At 47.0% G+C, this 20,641-nt stretch overlaps 2 protein-coding genes across 14 annotated transcripts in view; both read right to left on the bottom strand.

Moving 5' to 3' along the window:
* Window positions 1–3,971: 3,971 nt before the first annotated feature.
* On the bottom strand, window positions 3,972–5,276 carry LOC138737287 (uncharacterized). The gene has a single exon (XM_069888038.1). The coding sequence runs from the start codon at window positions 5,274–5,276 to the stop codon at window positions 3,972–3,974; it is 1,305 nt and encodes a 434-aa protein (XP_069744139.1).
* Window positions 5,277–7,369: 2,093 nt separating this feature from the next.
* rims4 (regulating synaptic membrane exocytosis 4) overlaps window positions 7,370–20,641 on the bottom strand; it is a 133,146-nt gene continuing 119,874 nt past the window's right edge. For all 13 annotated transcript variants that reach the window (XM_069884468.1, XM_069884469.1, XM_069884471.1 and 10 more), the window contains 4 exons: window positions 12,887–12,999; window positions 10,878–10,979; window positions 9,995–10,134; window positions 7,370–7,981 (listed from right to left, as the gene is read on the bottom strand). In XM_069884468.1, the coding sequence (XP_069740569.1) occupies window positions 7,763–7,981; window positions 9,995–10,134; window positions 10,878–10,979; window positions 12,887–12,999 (574 nt within the window). In that variant the 3' untranslated portion in view covers window positions 7,370–7,762. The remainder of the gene's footprint in view (window positions 7,982–9,994; window positions 10,135–10,877; window positions 10,980–12,886; window positions 13,000–20,641) is intronic.

The raw sequence follows: 20,641 nt of genomic DNA, 5'->3' as shown, positions 1-20,641 counted from the left end.
CTCTATCCCATCTTAGGAATGGGTTTAATTGAAGCCTTCAGCCTGATGGGGTGGGGGGTGGGGGGCGGGAAGGAGAAGAGAGTGTGTTCAGGGTGAGATGGATCCTTCAGTGTGTTGGCTGCCATGGAAAAAAAATTATTTGGATAATTTTCAAAGCAATGTGATGCATTGGAGACATGAATCCAGGTGGAGGTAAACACACCTGAAAAAGTAAGGCTGGAGGCGGTCAAATAATAGGACCATCTCAATACTACCTGGATTAAACGATGGTGGAGAGGATGTTCTAGTCAGGCTAACAGCACTCAAAGTGCACAGCTCTTTTCCTGACAGAGGGCCTGCAAGGTTGTTGAGTGAAGCATTGATCTTGGCTACAAATTTCTGAATATCTGGAAGTACGGGGAGTGGTGCCCCAGATACAGCAAATCACAGTCATTACTGCCTTGTTCAAAGCATGGGTGCAATGTTAATTCATCAGGCCAGTCAGTTTAATCTCAGTGGCGGGCACATTTAGAATGATAATTCAGTCAGTTGGACAAGTGGGCATTTATCGGGGAGACCCAGCATGTGTTTATCAAGGAAAGTAGTGTTTAACCTCTTTTATCTGACAGTAATAGTGAAACAAAGCAGTTGTTGTGGCGCACTTGACCTTTAATGGATTTTGATGAAGTGGACTTGACATCGAGATTGAAGGACATGAATGAAACCGTCCATGGCAGCATGAATACAAAACTGGATAAATCGCGCGTTACAGAGGTGAAGAGAGCAGTGGGAAACACGCAAGAGACAGCTGACACTGGAATCTGAAGCCAAACATAATCTTCTGGAGGAATTCAGTGGGTCGACCAGTGTCAGTGGGAGAGAAAGAATGGCCAATCTTTCGAGCCAAAGCTCTTTAAGACCATCTTTAAGATGGTTAAAGATGGAGTCTTGATGAGAAGTTTCAGCTTAAAACATCAACCATTCTTCATTTCCCACTGATGTTGCTCTACCTGCTGAGTTCCTCCAGCAGATTATATGTTGTAGGGAACATTCTTTGCAGTGATTCTCAACCTTTCTCTTTCCAAAGTATTCCCTCTGCCATCGGTGCTCTGTGATTAGTAAATGATTGCTTAAGGTGGCATGTGGGTGGAACGAATAAGTTTGAAAATCACTGTTTTAATCATACTTAATTGACTCGTTATGTGCACGGTTACAAAACTCCAAAGGAAATGGGCCAATGACAATTTTTCTCAAGCAAAATATTTCAGTAATAATTGGGTCTACAGCAGTGATTCTCAACCTTCCCTTCCCACTCATGAACCACCTTAAGCAATCCCTTACTGATCACACAGCACCAATGGCACAGGGATTACTTAAAGTGGTATGTGAGTGGAAAGAAAAAGGCTGAGAACCACTGAGCTACAGAGAAGGGCTCTAATTCCTAGGGGTCATTGTTGGGAGCTAAACATGAAACTCTGCAGACGCTGGGGTTGTAGTGAAATATACAAAAGTGCTGGAGCTATTGAGGATGAGAATATTCCACCAGGCAGAGAAGGCTGATAGTAGAGGTCAGTACTGGGACCACTGTCTTTTGTTTAATAGATATTAATTACTTTGACATGGGGTGCAAGGCAATATTCATCAAATTTGTGGATGACACACCTGATGGTGTCTTAACTGAGATAAATGGTGATAAACCTCAGAGCAATAAAGACAAGCTGGTGAAACGTGGAGTTAAGTGATCGTGATGCTGAACACTAAAAAATGCAAAGTGTCATATTACAAGAGGACTTAGAAATGTCAAAGTTATCTGAAGGTGATAATTCTAAATGGGGTTCAGAAATAAAAAGATCCTGGGGTACATGGTTGAAAATGGTTCAAAATTATCAAGGCTTTATTAAAAAAAAGGTATAGCATCCAAGAATAACGAGCTTTCACTCAGGGGCTAGTGAGTACAACTTCATGTTGAAGTTCTGCATGGAGTTCTGGTCACAGATGTGGTGGCTCTGGAGAGAGTGCAGAGGAGATTCACCAGGACAATGCCTTGGATGGAGCAGTTCTGGAGAGACAAGAGGATGGGTCTTCACTCCCTGCAGTGGGTGTGGTGAAGAGGGGACATCACTGAGGTGTATAAAAATGAGAGACGTAGAGAAGATAGACTGCAAGAAACTTCGCCAGATCAGAGGTAGATAAAACTAGAAGTTTAGGGTGAGGGGTAAGAGATTTTGAAGGAATCTGAAGGAATTCTTTCACCAGAGTGGGGAGTGCCTGGAACACATTGCTGGACAGAGTTGTGGAACCTGGGTCACTGACAGTGTTAGGAAGTGTCTCAATGAGCTGGAGTTTTTGAGGAGGAAGCAAAGAGGGTGAATAATGTGGAACCAGTAGATGCGGTGTATTTGGATTTCCAGAAAGCATTTGATAAAGTACACTCAGAGGGTTACTGCACTGATACAGCACTGGAGGGGAGTTGGTGTTCGGTGAGTGGGTGATGCACTGGACATGGTTAGTGGAATGGAGATTCATGATAAATGGAGCATTGTCAAACAGGCAATCAGTGAGTAGTGTGGCATCACATAGATCAATGCCTCAACTTTTTAGACCACTCTAATGAGTTGGCTGAGGGAATTGAGTGTATTGGTTTCAAATATGAGATAATACAGAGTTAGGTGTGTAGCACATTGTAATGACATGAAGATCTTACGATGACAGATTTAATGAGTTGGCAGTTGGAGGATGATGTTGGAAGAAGTGAAGGTATCCACTCCAGAGGCAAAAGCCAACCATACTTTAAATGGAGTGGGACCGTAAAATGTAGTGGTACAGAGGGATCTGGGCTCCCAGGCCATGAAATCTGAAGATGTTACAAGTAATTAGGTTCATGGAACGCTGGTGTTTATTGCAAAGAGGGGAAGAGTATAAAGGCAAGGCAGTTCTTACAGATCTTTACACAGGTCTGAGGATGACTCCTGGAGTACTGTGTAAAGTTTGGTCTTGATAGTTATGGGAGCATGTGTTTATATTGGGACCCATGCAGAGAAGGTTCAATGGGTTGGTTCTGTGGGGTTGACATGTGAAGGGAGATTGAGCAGGTCAGGTTTATGGCCATTGGAAGAATGAGGCAAAGTTGTTAAAACTTTAAGTGCTGAGTGGGGTCATCCCTGGATGCAATGTCAAAACTGACAGACATTTAAACTTTCGAGGAGACAAAGGGTACGGGAAGAGAAATGGAAAGTGGGACTGAGGCTGAAATTGGATCTGCTGTGATCCTGTTGAGTAGTGGAACAAGGTTATGAAAGGGAAACATTTACAGGGCTGTGGGAGAAGTGAGGAGGTGAGGGTGGAGGGGGGGGTTCAGATAGATTGCTCTTGCACAGTCCTAGAATGGACTCAATGGCCAAATGGCTCTTTCCATCAGTAACCTGCAGTGAAACGTCTGAGATGAGGACCTCCCTCACCGAGACAGAAGAGCAAGCATAGAGAAGGAGCGAACAGCTGTCTACCTTTGAGCTTTGGCAGGTTTCAGGACCCAACACCATCATTTCCAGCTGATGAGGAGAGGATGTGGAAACTGGGACCATACTCAGTGGAGTTAGTTGGATGAGAGGGGATCTTGTAGAAAACATATAAAATGATGAAAGAAATAGATGCGAGAAGAGAGGTTGTTTCCATTGGCAGGTGAGACGAGAACTAGCGGGCACAGCGTTGATTCGGGGAGCAGATCAAGGGAGTAGATGAGGAGGACCTGGTTTCCTTAAAGACTAGCAAATCTCTGGAATACCCTGCATAGGGAAGAAGCATATTAAATGAATTTAAGATGCACATAAGTATATTATGATTAAGATGGGAATTAAGAATTCTGGGGAACAGAAAAGTAGTACAAAGCCAGATCAGCTATGATCTTATCAAATGGTGGAGTAAGTCTGATGGGCTGGATGACACTGAGTAGGTTGAGTGTAATGTCTTTCAAAGTAATAACTGATAACACAAAATCACCTTAGTGCTTGTAGTGATGTAAATGGTTGAAAGGGGAGATGTAGTGATGGAGGTGGCTGGTAGGGGGATGTAGTGATGCAGGTGGCTGGTAGGGGGATGTAGTGATGCAGGTGGTTTGTAGGGGGATGTAGTGATGCAGGTGGTTTGTAGGGGGATGTAGTGATGCAGGTGGTTTGTAGGGGGATGTAGTGATGCAGGTGGTTTGTAGGGGGATGTAGTGATGCAGGTGGTTGGTAGGGGGATGTAGTGATGCAGGTGGTTGGTAGGGGGATGTAGTGATGCAGGTGGTTTGTAGGGGGATGTAGTGATGCAGGTGGTTTGTAGGGGGATGTAGTGATGCAGGTGGTTTGTAGGGGGATGTAGTGATGCAGGTGGTTTGTAGGGGGATGTAGTGATGGAGGTGGCTGGTAGGGGGATGTAGTGATGCAGGTGGTTGGTAGGGGGATGTAGTGATGCAGGTGGCTGGTAGGGGGATGTAGTGATGCAGGTGGTTGGTAGGGGGATGTAGTGATGCAGGTGGTTTGTAGGGGGATGTAGTGATGCAGGTGGTTGGTAGGGGGATGTAGTGATGCAGGTGGTTTGTAGGGGGATGTAGTGATGCAGGTGGTTTGTAGGGGGATGTAGTGATGCAGGTGGCTGGTAGGGGGATGTAGTGATGGAGGTGGCTGGTAGGGGGATGTAGTGATGCAGGTGGTTGGTAGGGGGATGTAGTGATGCAGGTGGTTGGTAGGGGGATGTAGTGATGCAGGTGGTTTGTAGGGGGATGTAGTGATGGAGGTGGCTGGTAGGGGGATGTAGTGATGCAGGTGGTTGGTAGGGGGATGTAGTGATGCAGGTGGCTGGTAGGGGGATGTAGTGATGCAGGTGGTTGGTAGGGGGATGTAGTGATGCAGGTGGTTTGTAGGGGGATGTAGTGATGCAGGTGGTTGGTAGGGGGATGTAGTGATGCAGGTGGTTTGTAGGGGGATGTAGTGATGCAGGTGGTTTGTAGGGGGATGTAGTGATGCAGGTGGCTGGTAGGGGGATGTAGTGATGGAGGTGGCTGGTAGGGGGATGTAGTGATGCAGGTGGTTTGTAGGGGGATGTAGTGATGCAGGTGGTTGGTAGGGGGATGAAGTGATGCAGGTGGTTGGTAGGGGGATGTAGTGATGCAGGTGGTTGGTAGGGGGATGTAGTGATGCAGGTGGTTGGTAGGGGGATGTAGTGATGCAGGTGGTTGGTAGGGGGATGTAGTGATGCAGGTGGTTGGTAGGGGGATGTACTGATTGACGTGGTTGGAAGGAGGATGTAGTGCTGGACATGATTGGATGGGGGGAATATAATGAAGGACATGGTTGGAGGGGGGGGTGTGATGGACATGGTTAGAAGGGGGGATATAATGATGGAGGTGGTTGAAAGGGATAGATGTAGTGATGGAAGTGGTTGGAGGGGGAGATGTAGTGATGGACATGGTTGGAAGGTGGGGATGTAGTGATGGAAATTAGTCCTTGTTTGTTGTCACATATAAAACCAACCAAATCGCAGTTTAACACCAGCTCATTCTTGCACTACTCTAATAGTTTCAAACTTTTTTAAATTCAAAATAGTAGGTTTGAAATCATTATCACATATTTACTATTAAACCACCAACAGGCTTTTAGTTATCAGCAAAAAAACCTAAGAAAAATGTCAGATTTAACTATTTTACTAATCATGAGTTTTATATTCACTTTTTATAACCTTGTCTCAGTTATAATAAATAAAACTGCCTGTGGTTTTGTGGTAACATTGAACCTCCACAGGATACCTACTTTTTAAATAATATTTCTCACATTTTCAACATTTACTGAGAATAAAATTCCTACTGGACTGAATAAGCCCTGCTTCTAACCTGCTACATGTGAGGCATACCTGGTATCTACCAAACAGTATGGCACTGAGACACTGACAAGTGTCAGATCTTTAAGAACTGTGCTTGGTTGAAAGTCACTACAAGGCTAACACACACCCAAACATGCAGACAGCTAAACTGTCAAGATAATCTAACTTATTATTTATATCTATTGCAACAGCAGCACACAAATCCTGCTCTGCTCAATGAGTTGACCCCGAAACCTGGGATCATTCTTTGTCTCCCCTTGTAGGTCTTGCCCAGACAATAACACTTGACAATTTCCTTCCCAAGGCTGCTGTGAAATAACTCTGAGCAAGAATACTCATTAACTCTAATAATCTAAGTTTTGTAAGAACAATATAGTAACAGTAATTAATAGCAGGCATTTTCACTACTCATCTACGCTCTTGAGAAACGATCTGATCATTCAATGAAAATGTTGGCTTGCGTGGGATAACCTTCCTTCAAAGGCCCTTTAAAGAATATTTTAGTTCATTCTAACATCATGTCACAATAATTCCAAATTAATTCCGATTTTAAAAAAAATTTTACTATGGATATTTATTCCACCTGAAGGCTCACTTCCAGCCAGAAGATTTAGAGAACTGGTCCAAACCAAATGGGTATTTCATGCATCTTGTCGCCAAATTTGTAGAAAATAAATGCAATACAAACTTTTAAGAATAGTCTGATTTAAACGTAAACTTTGAAGATTGGGATTGGATAGGTGGCGTTTTTTCCAAGTTCTTTTCTCTGAAGCCAGGTTTAACTTGGGGCACAAATTGAGATTTTACTGCGGTTCAAGCCATTCCTTTGTCATTCTGCATCCATTGAACATGAGGACGAGACCAGCACAGTTCTGAACACATGCTGTCCACTCTTTGCCCAATGCCTTAATCTATTGCACTATCCTTGCATGCTATAATCTATAAACTACTGCATTCCCTCTTAGTACACAGAGAACGCTTCAAAATTTCAACTCGCTTTAATTATGAAATTCTATTTTTTTAAATTTTCAGTGCACATCATTATTGTACAAACCCTCTCAACTTTCATCCTTCTACTCTTTTCCTTCGATAAACAATAATTAACTGATGGCCATCCCTAATCTCAGAGGAGGTGCAGGATGGAGAGAATACTTTCCATTTTTCAAGACAATTATTGCCAAACAAAAATTGCTTTGCCATTCTGTTTTTTTTAACCAGTGCATTAAATTGGTGAGAAATATTAAACTATCACTGAAATTTATTTTTATTAATTACTTATTTATGTAAACTCATATGGCTGTGAAGAATCAAGTGTGCATGTTGGTGAGATGGAGAAATTCCAGTATCATTCAATGCCATGAGGATGTTGCCCAATCACTAGGTTATTTTCCAGCTCTCAGGAATTATTGGCTTTCCAGGAGCTAAAAAAGTTAATGATGGTTTACCTTAGTAGATACCAACACAGCAACATTTCTACAGGACCATCGATGTGCAGAGGGAATATTCTACCTCTGGACTTTGGGGATGATGGGATCTCAGGTGGACTCCTCATGATGGTGGGTGGATGGAATGACAGATGTCATCTGGAGGATTGCGAATGGCGGTCGTTGGGAGTCCACTTGGTGCAATGAGGAGAAGACAAGGTACCGGGGTTCATGAACACAGAGAGTGTCTGGAGGCGGACGAATGCAACGATAACCGGTCCTGATGGAGACGGGTGCCAGGCGCAGAGGCAGCAATGACCTCCTCCTCTCCGGTGCCCCCAATGCCAGGTGCTGGGTCACCGCTTGACCAAAAGAGGCAGCGAGGAAGTTGACCGAGTCGAGCGTGCGCCACGTGGCAGAGGCATGCCCTCCGCCTCGAAGGAGCCCCGACATGCTTGCTCACTCGGCAAAGGAAGGAAAGGCCGAGAGGGACTCCGCCATGCTTAGGACCGGTCGCAGCAGGGTCCGACGGAACTCTCCAGCGAGAGCTGTGAGGCGTTGCGCAGGAGTGGAGCCAAGGGTGCCTCCACCATGGAGCAGGTTGGAAAGAGCTTGTACCAGCCGACTGCCGTGCTTGAGAGATCCAACTCTTCCAGCAAGACTTGGGCCACCCCCATGAAGCACTTGCGATCCATCCTGCCGTAATTACCCCACACAATCACCTTCCAGTGCAGAGAGAGAGAGAGAGAAAGATGGTTCAGGCAATCACACCACACACTAAACCCCACACAAAGCAGCTAAAACAACCTCCAGGACACAGTTGCACCAACTCACATCCATGAACTCACAGCAACAGTGGCTACCGACCGCACCTTGAACCCACCACCACCTCTGCCAGGTAGAAGGGAGCAATGGTTGGGGGGGGTGGGGGGGAAATCAGCACACAGAAGTCGTCCTCCAACCACACACCTGACTGGGAAATGTGTCGCCATTCCTTCACCATCACTTGGACAAAATCCCAGAACTCCCTCCCAAACATCATGGTGCATCTGCACCTCGGGGACTGGCGGGGGTAGGGGATCAGAGATCAGGAAATGCTGGGGATCAGGGGTCAGTGACAGACCTGGGTGGAGCACGGAGATCAGGAACAGCCAGAGTAGGGGGACTGCCAGGGATTGGAGACTGCAGGGTGCCAGGCATCGGGGACTGGGAACCAGTTCCCACCACCTGTTCGGGCGATCGAATACAGGCTACACCCATGAGTCACGTCATTGGAACGAACAAGCCTCCGGGGAGTGGGAGTAACTGCAAATCACCAACCCCTCATCACAGCCATCAGCCACAAGGTCTCCAATAACCACCTTCAGGGAAGGAGGGAGAGACCATTCAGCTCGGTTCAATCCCAACCTCAGGCGCTGTCTGTGTGGAGTTTGTACATTCTCTCCGATACTGGGTGGGTTTTCCCAGGTGCTCTGGTTTCCTCCCACATCGCAAAGGTGTTTGGGGGGTGGGTTAATTAGCTGCGTTAAGTTCCCACCTCCATGTGTAGTTGAGGGAAAGAATCTGGGGGTGTTCATAAGGAAAGGGTGCTTGGTGTTCAGCACAAACTCAATGGGCCAAAGGGCCCTACTCTTTGAGCAGTTGGAAAGACTGGTCTCTCATGTAGGAGACAGGCGTATAGGGTGGGACCAGGCCCAAAGCTCTCAGGAGGACAGGAACGACCCACAAACATGGCAAGACAGGACCTCCCCACTTCAGTACAAATCTCTCCACAGAGAGCCACGGTGAGGGTGGTTAAATGTTGGGTGGAGATGGGCGACCCTCAAGCCCAGTGACAGGTCTCCTGGGGAATCCCTCGGAAATTGCTTACGAGCCTAAATCTGTCTAGGAACCACCTTCCAAAGCGGAAATGTCTCGGAAATTGGCACACTCATACACGCATACTGACGCACGGAAGCACAAGGCAGCCATTCTCAATGAAGGCCACAGCACTTTTAAGGGAGCACGGACTGAAATCATAAAATAGTTCTTGTAATGTAGCTGGAAGGAGAGAAGTAGGGAAGAAACTAACTAGACTAGTTCACAAGGAAAAGGGTGGAACACAGACGCTGTAATTGTAGTTAAAACAGCAAAATGCTGCGGGAACTCAGCCGGTCTTTCAGCGTGCATAGGAGACAAAGATATCTTGCCGTCATTTCGGGCTTGAGCCCTTCTTCAAGGAATAAGCAGAATGAGCAAAAGATGGGAAATCTCTGAATACAGATAGTGCTGGCTGGGGGGAGGGGTCCAGACCAATGAGGGGAGAGGTGAGAATCGATTATGCCTGTGGGAAAGGAGTCAGGGAAAAGGGAAAGAGACTGAGCTGGGGGAAGAAGATAGTGGGGGGGTTAATGAAAGCCAGATAAATTGATATTAATGCCATCATAGGGAAAGGGGGGCCATAAACTTTGAGCAGAGCCCTTAAGGGGGCCATAACCAATGAAAATTTGAGAATGGCTGCTCTAGAGTACAGTCTACGTTCATACAGTTGCTCAGCTACGGTTTACAGTGTTACACATTTACACAAGTGCAGAGGTGTGTGTGAGTGAAAGTATGCATCCTTGCACTTTCGTGCACTCACTCCCTGTGGGTGTGAGAGTGCAAAGCTGTGCACACTGCCAGCCGATGGGTGTGATACCCACACCTTCCCTGCTATTACACTCAGCCTGGAGACCCAAGTTCGGGTCAGCACCCACCTGCAACACTCTACCCTGAGGGCTCTCATTGAAGACGAGGATCTGATTGTACAGGGGATCCAGAGACTTGTGGACACTCTTGGTCTTCTTCTTGGCGATGCAGACGCCATTCTCCAGAAGGTAGAGCTTGATGTAAGCAGCTGGGAATGGAAGCAGGAATAGTCAGACACCCAGTTGGAGAGAGTGCAGGGATCCTCAAGGCAGGGCCATCGGGCTTGGTGGTGACGGGGATATCTCAGTGTTCCTCAGATGCCCTTCAACAGGCAGAGGACGGGGGTCCTGAGGTAGCCACCACCACACCTCGTCCTGCCCATCAACAAGCCCTCGAGTAGGGGTGAGGGAGTGAGGGGTTCAGGAAGGGGGCTTTGAGTTCAAGAGATGAGGAGACAGCTGGATAATCGAGGGGTAAGGGCGTCTCTGAGTAGGGGGAGAAGTAGGGATGAACTATCGATGAGGGGTTATTAACATGGAAAATTATTTATCGCCAACTTCTCCCAGTTTCCTTGGGGTCGGTCACTCCTGCGGACAGAAATCTGGACTGGAACCCCCATCCAGTTTGGGAGCGGATCCGACTGTTGAAGGGATGGCAGGAGTTGGACTGTGGTAAAGCCCACTCTGGACCCCCAACCGTGGGGAGGTAAATCCCGCCTCTCATGGCCCAGAATGACCCCTAACCTGAGAGAAAACTCTTCACCCCTCTTGGCCTAGACTGACCTCTGACCCAGGGGATGGAGAGATTTCACTGTAAAGACTGCAGTACTGCAGAAGATCCCCTGATCTCACTGAGCTCAGGTGACATGTTACCAGCACATTAAGGGGTGGGGGGTGGGGTTAAACCATTCCACTTGGAGTTATAGGGACCCCCTTGGAATCAGCCGCCTACCTGGCAGGGTTTTGGTCCCTGCTTTCGGGGTGAGCCCACGGGCCTGAATCACCTCCACTTCCAGCTGGCCATCCCGGTCCAAGATTCCCATCTCCACATCACCTGTCAGGGGAGAAAGACGGGTTCAGTACTCCCCACATCACCCCATCCATACCCCGAGGAAGTTATCCCCAAACCACCCCATCCGTACCCCAGGGGGAACAATCCCCACACTACTCTGTCCATATCTCCAGGAGGAGTGGAGATTGAGGGGGTTGGGTGTTCTTCTTGTCCCGGAGAGGCATGGAGATTAAGAGGAGGGTGTTCTCCCTGTTCTGGGGAGGGGAGGAGATTGGGGCGGGGGGAGGTTTTCCCTGCACAAAGGAGGGGTGGAGATTGAGGGCGAGGTGTTTGAGCTCCAGCCCTGATGCAGGGTCTGAATACAAAGCATCAACCATTCCTCTGCCTCCACAGAAACTGCTCGACCCGCGGCTTGTTTTGCGCCAGGATGTTGCCTGGTTTGGGGAGTGCAAGCCACAGGGAGAGGTTGGACAAACTTGGGTTGATTTCTCCGGGGCGTTGGAGACTGAGTAGAGACTTGATAAAAGTTTATAAAATTGTATGAGAGGCATATACAGCAGACAGCCAGAGACATTATCCATAGGGTAGGAAGTCATATAGCAAAGAGCGTACATTTGAGGTGAGAGGAGAAACAGGTGAGTTTTATTTTACATGAGTGGTGGGTGTCTGGGGCAGTGGAGGAAGCAGAGATAACAGCTCCACTTAGACAGACACACAAACAGGGAAGAAATCAAGGGATACAGACCATGGAATGATGGTAGAACAGACACCATGGGCTGAAGGGCCTGTTCCTATGCTGCATTCCTCTTTGTTCTAACACAAACAGGGTCTGGTTGCTGCTTTCAAACTTCCATTTAAATCAACAGAGTGAATAGGTTTGTTTGAGGTGCAAGGCATGGTCTTGCACTGACCCCGTGTGGTAGACAGTGGAACTGTCGCTGGATCAGGCGACTATAGGGATCAACAACTGCGCTGACAGAACTGTCTGTTGTCTCAGTGTCCAAGCTGTCCACTGTCTCCAGCTATCTTCTGTCTGTGTCTGAGACATCTCCCGTCTCTGCTCTCTGTGTCTGAAATGGCTGCTGAGTCTGTGTCTGAACTATCTGCCATCTCTGTGTCTGAGCTGGCAAGAAGTTGACGTTAATGCCATCTGTTCGGAGGGTGCCCAGATGGAAAATGAGGTGTTGTTCCTCTAATTTGTGAGTGGTCTCAGTCTGGCAGTGCATGAGACCATGGACAGACATGTCAACAAGGGAGCGGGGCAGAGAATGGAAATGGGTGGCCACTGGAATATTCCTACCATTGCTGTAGACAGAGCAAATTTACTGAACGAAACAATCTCCCAGTCTCTCCAATGTAGAGGAGGCCACAGCGGGAGCACCAGATGCAGTAGATGACCCCTGCAGATTCACAAGTGAACTGTTGTTTCACTTGGAAGGAACAGTGGATGGGGAGGAGGTGAGAGCAAAAGTGTAGCTCTTCCTGCAGTCACAGAAATAGGTGCCAAGGCGGTGATGGGATGAGGGGATGAGAGAGTCCCGGAGGGAGTGGTCCCTGCAGAAGGTGGGGAGGGGAGGAGAGAGGAAGATGTTTCTGGTGGTAGGATCATATTGTCTGACCCTGGAGAGATTGGCTGAGTTGGCCCTGGCATCAGTTCCCATGCAGTGCCAATATCCTGACCCAATGAGTGCCCCAAGGGTTGTGAGACAGGCATGTGCTGAACCAGGAAGTCCACAAGATGGTCACTTCCCCACCCCCAAGCCCCTTGCCAGGGGCTGTTCTGCCTGACTGCCTCCTGCTCCCAACCCTTTGACTCCCATCACAATCACTCTCCCGATAGTCCATTTCCTCCCCCACTCTGTACATCACCACCACACCGCCCACTACTCCCACCAGCGACCTCCTCTTCCAGTAAACACAGGACCAGGGTCAGGGTGACTGTGTCTTACCCATCGATGGGGTGGCCAAGGTTTGGCGTCCCACAAATTGGGCCGGGCCAATTCCATCCAGGAACTCCCGAAACTGTCCGTCCGAGGCCAGGCACACACCACTGTAGTTCAGGCTGCCAACAGAAGCAGAGCAGAGCGTTCAAGGTCACGCCGGAATCCTAGAGACCAGCAAAGCCCACTCCACTGTCAGAGAAGGAACTATGTTCCCATACGCCTTTCACAATCTCCCTAATCCCATGGCTTCTCACATGAGATCCTCCTTCAATCCCAAGTTGTGCCCTCTTGTCCTAGACTCTCCCACCATGGGAAACAACCTTTCTACATCAACTCCGACCATACCTTTCAACATTCAAAATGTTTCAATGAGATCTCCCTCAATCTCCTAAATTCCAATGAGCACAGGCCAAGATTTGTCAAAAGCTCCTCATATGATAACCTTCTCATTCCCAGTATCATACTTGTGAACCTCTTCTGAACCTTCTCCAATGTCACCACATCCTTTCTTAACCCTTTGAACTCCATGTGCTGGTTTTCAGGGACTACCAACAAACACATATTCCCTGTGTCCCCATTTTCCAGGACTGGTTTTATACCTGACCTCTGGTGTTCGTACTGTAGTTTTACCCATGGACTCAGCCGGAGTATATATCATGTAAGGTTTTAAATTGCTGGAGTTCAAAGGGTTAAATGAGGAGCCCAAAACTGCTCACAATATTCCAGGTGAAGCCTCACCAGTGCCTTATAAAGCCTCAACATCACATTCCTGCTCTTGTATTCTATTCCTCTTGAAATGAAGGCCAGCTTTGCATTTTCCTTCTTCACCAATGACTTAACATGCAAGTTTACCTTCAGACTACCCTGCACAATGACCCCCAGGTCCATTTGCATTTTGGAATTTTCACTTTACTCCCCATTTAAGAAATAGTCTGCCTATTTATTTTTTCTACCAAAATGCGTGGCTGTACCCTTTCCAACACTAATTTTAAATTTCCACTTCTCTGCCCATTCTCCTTCCACATTGCAAGTGAAAGATAAAGCCAACGGTGTTCCTAGAACAACGTTATGGGAGAATTTCTCCTAAGTAGCCAACATATTGAAAGGACTTAATGTGATAGGGGAGGACTGCAGATGGTTGTGATGTGGCTCAGTCGATCACACAAACCTCCTCCCCTCGAGCAACTCCATCTACAACTCCTGCTGCTTTGGAAAAGTAGCCAATGTGTTAAATGTTTCACTCCCCTCATCTGGAAGAAGATTCATGAGTGTGAGATCACGCACCCCCAGATTCAAGGATAATTTCTTCCCTGCCGTTATCTGACTCCTGAACGAACCTCAAAAACTCTGCTGCATTCCAACTCAACTCTCCTTTGAACCTGGCACTTTGTGGTTCTATACTGTCTCTTACATATACTACGTGTGAGATGCCTACTGGTGTGCTCACAAAACAACCTCAGTGACAACAAACTTGAATACAAGGACTGTTCATTCAACCCGTCCTGATGCAGGGTTTCGACCCAAAACATCTGCTCTCCATGTCTTCCACAGATGTTGCCTGACCCAGAGTTCCTCCAGCACCTTGATTCTTCTTTATTGCATTTTTAAGAACACAATAGAGTGCCCTGGCTGGCTGCATCATAGTACAACATGGGAGGTACAAAGCATCAGATGGGAGGTCAGTACGTAGGTTGATTAAAACTGCTGAGAAGATCACTGGGGTCTTCCTTCGCTCTATCAACGACAGCTACAGGGAGCGATGCTTAAAGAGGGCTCAGAGAATCATCGAGGACTCTCACCATCCAGCCTGCAGTGTCTTTGAGACCCTACCTTCAAGGAAGAGGTACAGGAACATAAAAACCAGGACTTCCAGGCTGGGAAACTGTTTCTTCCCACTGGCAGGGAGACTGTTGAACTATCTTAGAAATCCACAAATTATTTTTGTATATATTTATTTTGGATCACTATGTTTCTTTTGTACTGCAGTGGTTCTCAGCCTTTTTCTTTCCATTCACTTAACACTAAGTATTCCCTATGCCATGGGTGCTCTGTGATTAGTAAAGGATTGCTTAAGGTGGTACGTGAATGGAAAGAAAATGTTTGAAAACCACTGTTTTAATCGTATCTTATTGACTCGTTATGTGCATGGTTTCATAACTCCAAAGGAAATGGGCCAATGACAATTTTTCTCAAACAAAATATTTCATTAACAATTGGATCTAGAGCAGTAATTCTCATCCTTCCCTTCCCACTCAAATACCACCTTAAGCAATCCCTTACTAATTACAGAGCACAGATGACATAGGGATTACTTAAAGTGGTATGTGAGTGGAAAGAAAAAGGTTGAGAACCACTGGTTTACTGTGTGCGCACTATGGTCCGGAGATGCCCTGTTTTTCGTCAGATGACAGTAAACTACTGTTTCCAAGTTCTTCATGGGTTCTTGCACTAGAAGCAAATGTGAATATTGATCTAGCCTTTTATAATTGTGACTCAAGGTGAGGAACCCATGCGGGCTGTGGGCGACTTCCGGTCAAAGATCTCACACCAGATTGTGGACTGCTGGAGACTGGCTGAAGGGGTACCAGGTGTCGTAACCGGGTTTTGAGAGGGTGTCGCGGGTGGGAAAAAACTCCCAAAGGGCCTCAGGCACTGAAGGCTCCCTGATCGTTTTGGAGATTTGGATCTGGTTGCCGATGGATTGAACAGAAGTCTGTGTAGCTGCAGGAGTGTGCTGGAGGTGAATCCACGGACACTCAGTGACTCTGAAGGGGCTCTCCTTCTCTGACAGTAAGGGGCGCCGGGCAATTTCTGCTGATGACGAATCTTTGTTTGTCTTATATATATTACATTTTGCATAATATTATTACATCTGTTTTATTACATGACAATAAAAAAATCTTGAATCTCATCTCTTTCTCATCACATGGCGCATTTTGGTCAGTTGTACAGTTGTATTTAGTGTGGAATGTCAGTGCATCTGTAGATTGTAGTTATGTATATGACAATAAACCATCACCAACAGAAGAGAACGAAGGGCTGTTCACTGAGAGTTCACACAACAGGAAGGACCTAATCATTGAGGATTCTTAAGAAGGAAGGGTACAGGAATAGATTCAACAATTTATTGCATTAACCAGCAACTTGCATGCAGTCCATGGAGATTGCTATTAGAGTGCATTACCCAGACGTGATCTCAGTGCTCTGCACTTGGTCTCAGAGAAACTCAAACATGCTGTCTGACCGTGGAGAGATGAGCTGCACCTCTCAAACAAAGCCTACTCAGCAAAAAAGGATCAGCTATTTCCAAAGCCGAGCTGCCTTTTGTCCAGTTAATGTAAGTGGATGGTTGTCTTGCATCAGCAGAAAGTTCAAATAAATCTTTTGCAACTACTTAAGAAAACGAACACACTTAATTAACATCATTAAAGACGGATTTATTGAACTGTCAACAAATTCACTAGTTTGGCAAGACCTGTGGATTTCACTGGGGACCAACAAAGCTGGCTTTTTAAAAGGTAACACTCACAGCTTTTCTTGAGAATTTTCTCAAATAATATCTCGATCTCAATCCGACAGGGTGCTAAGCGAGGAGAGGGGGAGCCAGCAGAAGCAATCCAAGCGAGTGCCAGTTGGAGTTCTACAAAACAGGGACTTCACTTCGCACCCCGAGAAACGAGTATGTGTTTTTAGATGGTCAATGGGAATTAACAGAGTGAACTGTCTGCAAAATATAGCAGGGATCTCCCAGTGGCCACCCATTCCCTAGCCAGCATGTCCATCCATGGTCGCATGCGCTGCAGATTCAGAACACCCACAAATTGGAGAAACACCTCATCTCCTGTCTGGGCACCCTCAAACCAGATGGCATTACCATTAATCACCTCACCCTTCCGCCCCCCCCTTCCCCAGTGACCTTTCCCCCAGCGTGAGCTCTCTCTCTCTCCTTTCCTTCTGTCTCCTTTCACAGACCTAAAATCAATTCTCATCTTTCTTTTTATCATATCCAATAAACACCATGTGTTGGTCTGGACTCCTCCCTGCCAGTCTTCAATCTTTATTCAGATGCCTTCCTGTTCTTTGCTTATACCTTAAAGAAGGGCTCAGGCCCGAAAGGTCAGTTATATATCTTCACCTCCTATGGACGCTGTGAGACCGGCTGAGTTCCACCAGCATTTCTGTGTGCTTTTACTATGTGAATGAACATAGTAAAATGATGGTGGGCCAGGTGTCAATAGACAATAGGAGCTGGAGTAGGCCCTTCGGCCCATCGAGCCAGCACCGCCATTTTACAGATCATGGCTGATCACTACCATCAGTACCCCTTTCCAGCCTTATCCCCACAACCCTTAACTCCTTTGCCCACTAGAGTCTTATCTAACTCTCTTTTGAACATAATCAGCGAATCTGCCTCTACCACCTTCTGTGGCAGAGCATTCCACAGATTCACACTTCTCTGGGTAAAAAAATGTTTTCTCATCTCCGTCCTAAAGGGCCTACCCTGTATTCTTAAACTATGCCCTCTAGTCCTCGTCTCCCCCATCATTGGGAACAAGTAATCCGACTTCACCCTGTCTATCCCCCTGATGATTTTGTATACCTCAATCATGTCCCCCCTCATGAGATGAGCAGCTTCATTCTGGATATTGCGGCACTTCACAAGTGCTCACTTATCCAAGAAGTGGTGGGTGGGGAAGGGGGTGGGTGGTGGGGGGGGGGAAGGGGGGCTGGGCTGGGTTTTGATGACCAGAGAATGGATTTGGAGAGCTCTGCACTGCAGGAGAATGGAGCTGAGAGAAAAACTACGACAGCCATGATTCGAATGTCAGAGCAGACTCAATGGGCCAAATGGCCTAATTCTGTTCCTATGTCTTTATGGCATCTCCAACATTAGCACTGAACTGAAGGACTGAATGGTCTGGTTCTGAAAATATGATATGGTTCATAAGAACAAGAAATAGGAACAGGAGTCGGACATCTGGCTCGTCGAGCCAGCTCCGCCATTCAATGTGACCATGGCTGATCTGATGATTGGCTCATCTCCACCTACCTGCCTTTTTCCCATATCCCTTAATTCCCATACTACGTAAAGATCTATCCAACCTTGTTTGAAATATATTTAACGATGTAGCCTCCACAGGCCCTCGGTTACATTTGTGGCTGATCTGCGTCAGGGCCTCATCGTCTGTTTTGGTACCAGAACTATTTGTAGTCAACAGAAATAGTGGCTGTCATCAGATGAGGGGAGTTGGGGGTCCTTTCAGTCTGTCCTCAGAGCAGCTCCTAACCAGCACAGTTCACTTCTATGTGTCCTGTGAAACAGCCAAGCAAGCTACTCGGGTCAAAGGGCACACTGGAATGGGCAATAGATGTGTGGTGGGGTTCCATCAATACAAGAGAACAATACATAAGGGACAGAAGAGCTCCTGAAGGCTTCCTGATGGTGTCGGAGGTTTGGATCTGGAGCTTGGGTTGCCGATGGATTGAGCAGAAGCTGCTGGAGGTGAATCCACGGCCACTTGGTGACTCTGAAGGGACTCTCTTTTACTTCTCTTTCTATTGTTAGGAGCACCGGGCAATGCTCATGGTGACTCTTTGCCTTACGGCAGACAAAAGTATATCATGTGTGTCACATTTTTAAGGTATTATTACTTGACAATAAAAGGATCCTTGAAATTCCCAAGTAACAAAAGTAGATTCATCTCAATATTGAAGTTTTCTCCTCTGTAGCATCCTTTCTATCTCTTGAGCAATCGACCAGTTTACCGCCCTCTCCTCACTTGCCCCTACAAGCCCACATTCTGTGGAGCCTCGCCTGGTGTTAACACTATGGGTGCTACCTCATTTTGATGGAAATACTCAGCAGGTCAGGCAGTAGCTGTGGGAGAAGACACAGGGAGTGTTTCTGTGGGCAATGGGCCAAGAGCTGAGAAATGGCATCTGCCTTCACCAGCTCCTGTTGGCTAGCAGAAGTGCAAATGGCATCAGTTGTGAGAGGGATCGAGTTTAAGAGCTGGGAGGTTCTGCTGCCATTGTACAGGCAAGGCCACACCTGGAATAGTGTGTGCAGTTCTGGCCTCATTACGAGAAAAGATGTGCTGGCTTTGGAAGTTATGCAGTGGAGGTTCACCAGGTTGATTCGGGGAATGAAGGAGTTAACATAAGGAGCGCCTACATCAATGGAGTCTAGAACAAGGGGAGATTTTAAAGACACATCCACTTCTTTCATAATTTCTTAAGGTTGAAGCAGGAAGGTTGTTTCCAATGGTATAAAACACCGAAGTCTGGATTCACTGGTTGAAGTAAAAACACAATGCTGGAGAAATTCAGCAGGTTAAACAGTGTCCTTTATATAACAAAGATTAAATATGCATAACCAACGATTCGGGCTTCAAGGTGCAGATAAAATGTAGGCAGGAGCCCAAACAAAATGGCTGATCTGATGATTGGCTCATCTCCAGGAGCACAGTCCAGGAGGTAATAGGTGGATGCCACACCAGCAAACAAGGGGAGGGGGAATGGCTGGGTCAATGGAGAGGGAAGGGGATGGAAAGCTGGAGGAAAGAAGACAAGGGGGAAGGGAAAGGGAATAGAGAGTAGCAGAAACTCATGTTAATGCCATCCGGTTGGAGAGTGCCCAGATGGAAATTTAGGTGTTGTTTCCAGTGGTAAGCGAGGATAGAACTAGGGAACAGAGCCTCAAAATTCCAGGGAGAAGATATAAAATAGAGATCAGGAGGAACTGCTTCTCCCAGAGAGTGGTGAATCTATGGAATTCTCAGCTTAAGGAAGCAGTGAATGTATTCAAGACACAGCTAGATAGATTTTGCATAGTTGAGGAATCAAGAGTTAAAGGGAACAGGCAGGTAAGTGGTGCAGAGTTCATGGCCAGATCAGCCACGATCTTCTAGAATGGCAGAGCAGGCTCGATGGGCTGAATGGCCAACTCTTGCTCCTTATGGTGTCTCCACATGATAAAAGTTTCTATGATCTGATGAGTTCTGCTTGATATTGTTTTGTAATGAACTCTGAGAGGTCATTGACCTGAACCACGGAGTAATTTCTCTACCCCAGACATTGGTTTACTTCCAGTTCTGGCAGACTTCCTTTCCCCCTGTTCCCAAGACCTGCACTGAATTATTCAGCCAGCAGCCCATCAGCCTCTCCTGGCTCCTCTGGAGAGGCTTCAATTAGTGACAAAAAGATGAAGCCGTTGCCTTAGTGACAGAGGAGGGCAGAGTGAGCTGTGGAGTGGTAAAGACTGTGTGGCAGAAATAAATGGTGGATTTGTTTTATTTTCCTCTTGCAGGCTGTGTTGGCATGGCAATGGGTTGGGTACAGGATGACTACACCTCTTGACAGCAGGGGATGTCTAGCAGCACAGTGCATTAGAAGTCAGGAAGGGGAGTGGGCGGCCAAGGATTGCAGAGGTCTGACCTACAGCGAAGAGCACAGAAATGGGGCATGCCAGCAAAAATACCCCTGTGATCATTTACCATCTCCTCCCCCCTCCCCTTCAAACTGTCCCCCCCTCACAGGTATCTCCACTCCAGCATTCTCAGCAGACTCTAGGTCAAGGGTTTCCTCCGAGTTCCCCAGTGACCACCTGATACTGATGCTCCCTTCACAAGGGGAATCATCTACCCAAACGACCTCTTCCATCATCTTAAAGCCCAATCAGGTCATCCCTCACCTATCTCCTGAGAGGCTTGAAATTATCTGCCTCTCTCCCCTCGGATTCAAGAGCCCAGTGGCCAGGAT

This window comes from Narcine bancroftii, chromosome 6 (assembly GCF_036971445.1).
Source record: "Narcine bancroftii isolate sNarBan1 chromosome 6, sNarBan1.hap1, whole genome shotgun sequence".
In the NCBI taxonomy this organism is placed as follows: Eukaryota; Metazoa; Chordata; class Chondrichthyes; order Torpediniformes; family Narcinidae; genus Narcine; species Narcine bancroftii.
Note: the sequence above shows the minus strand (reverse complement) of the source record. Positions and strands in the feature narration are given on the sequence as shown.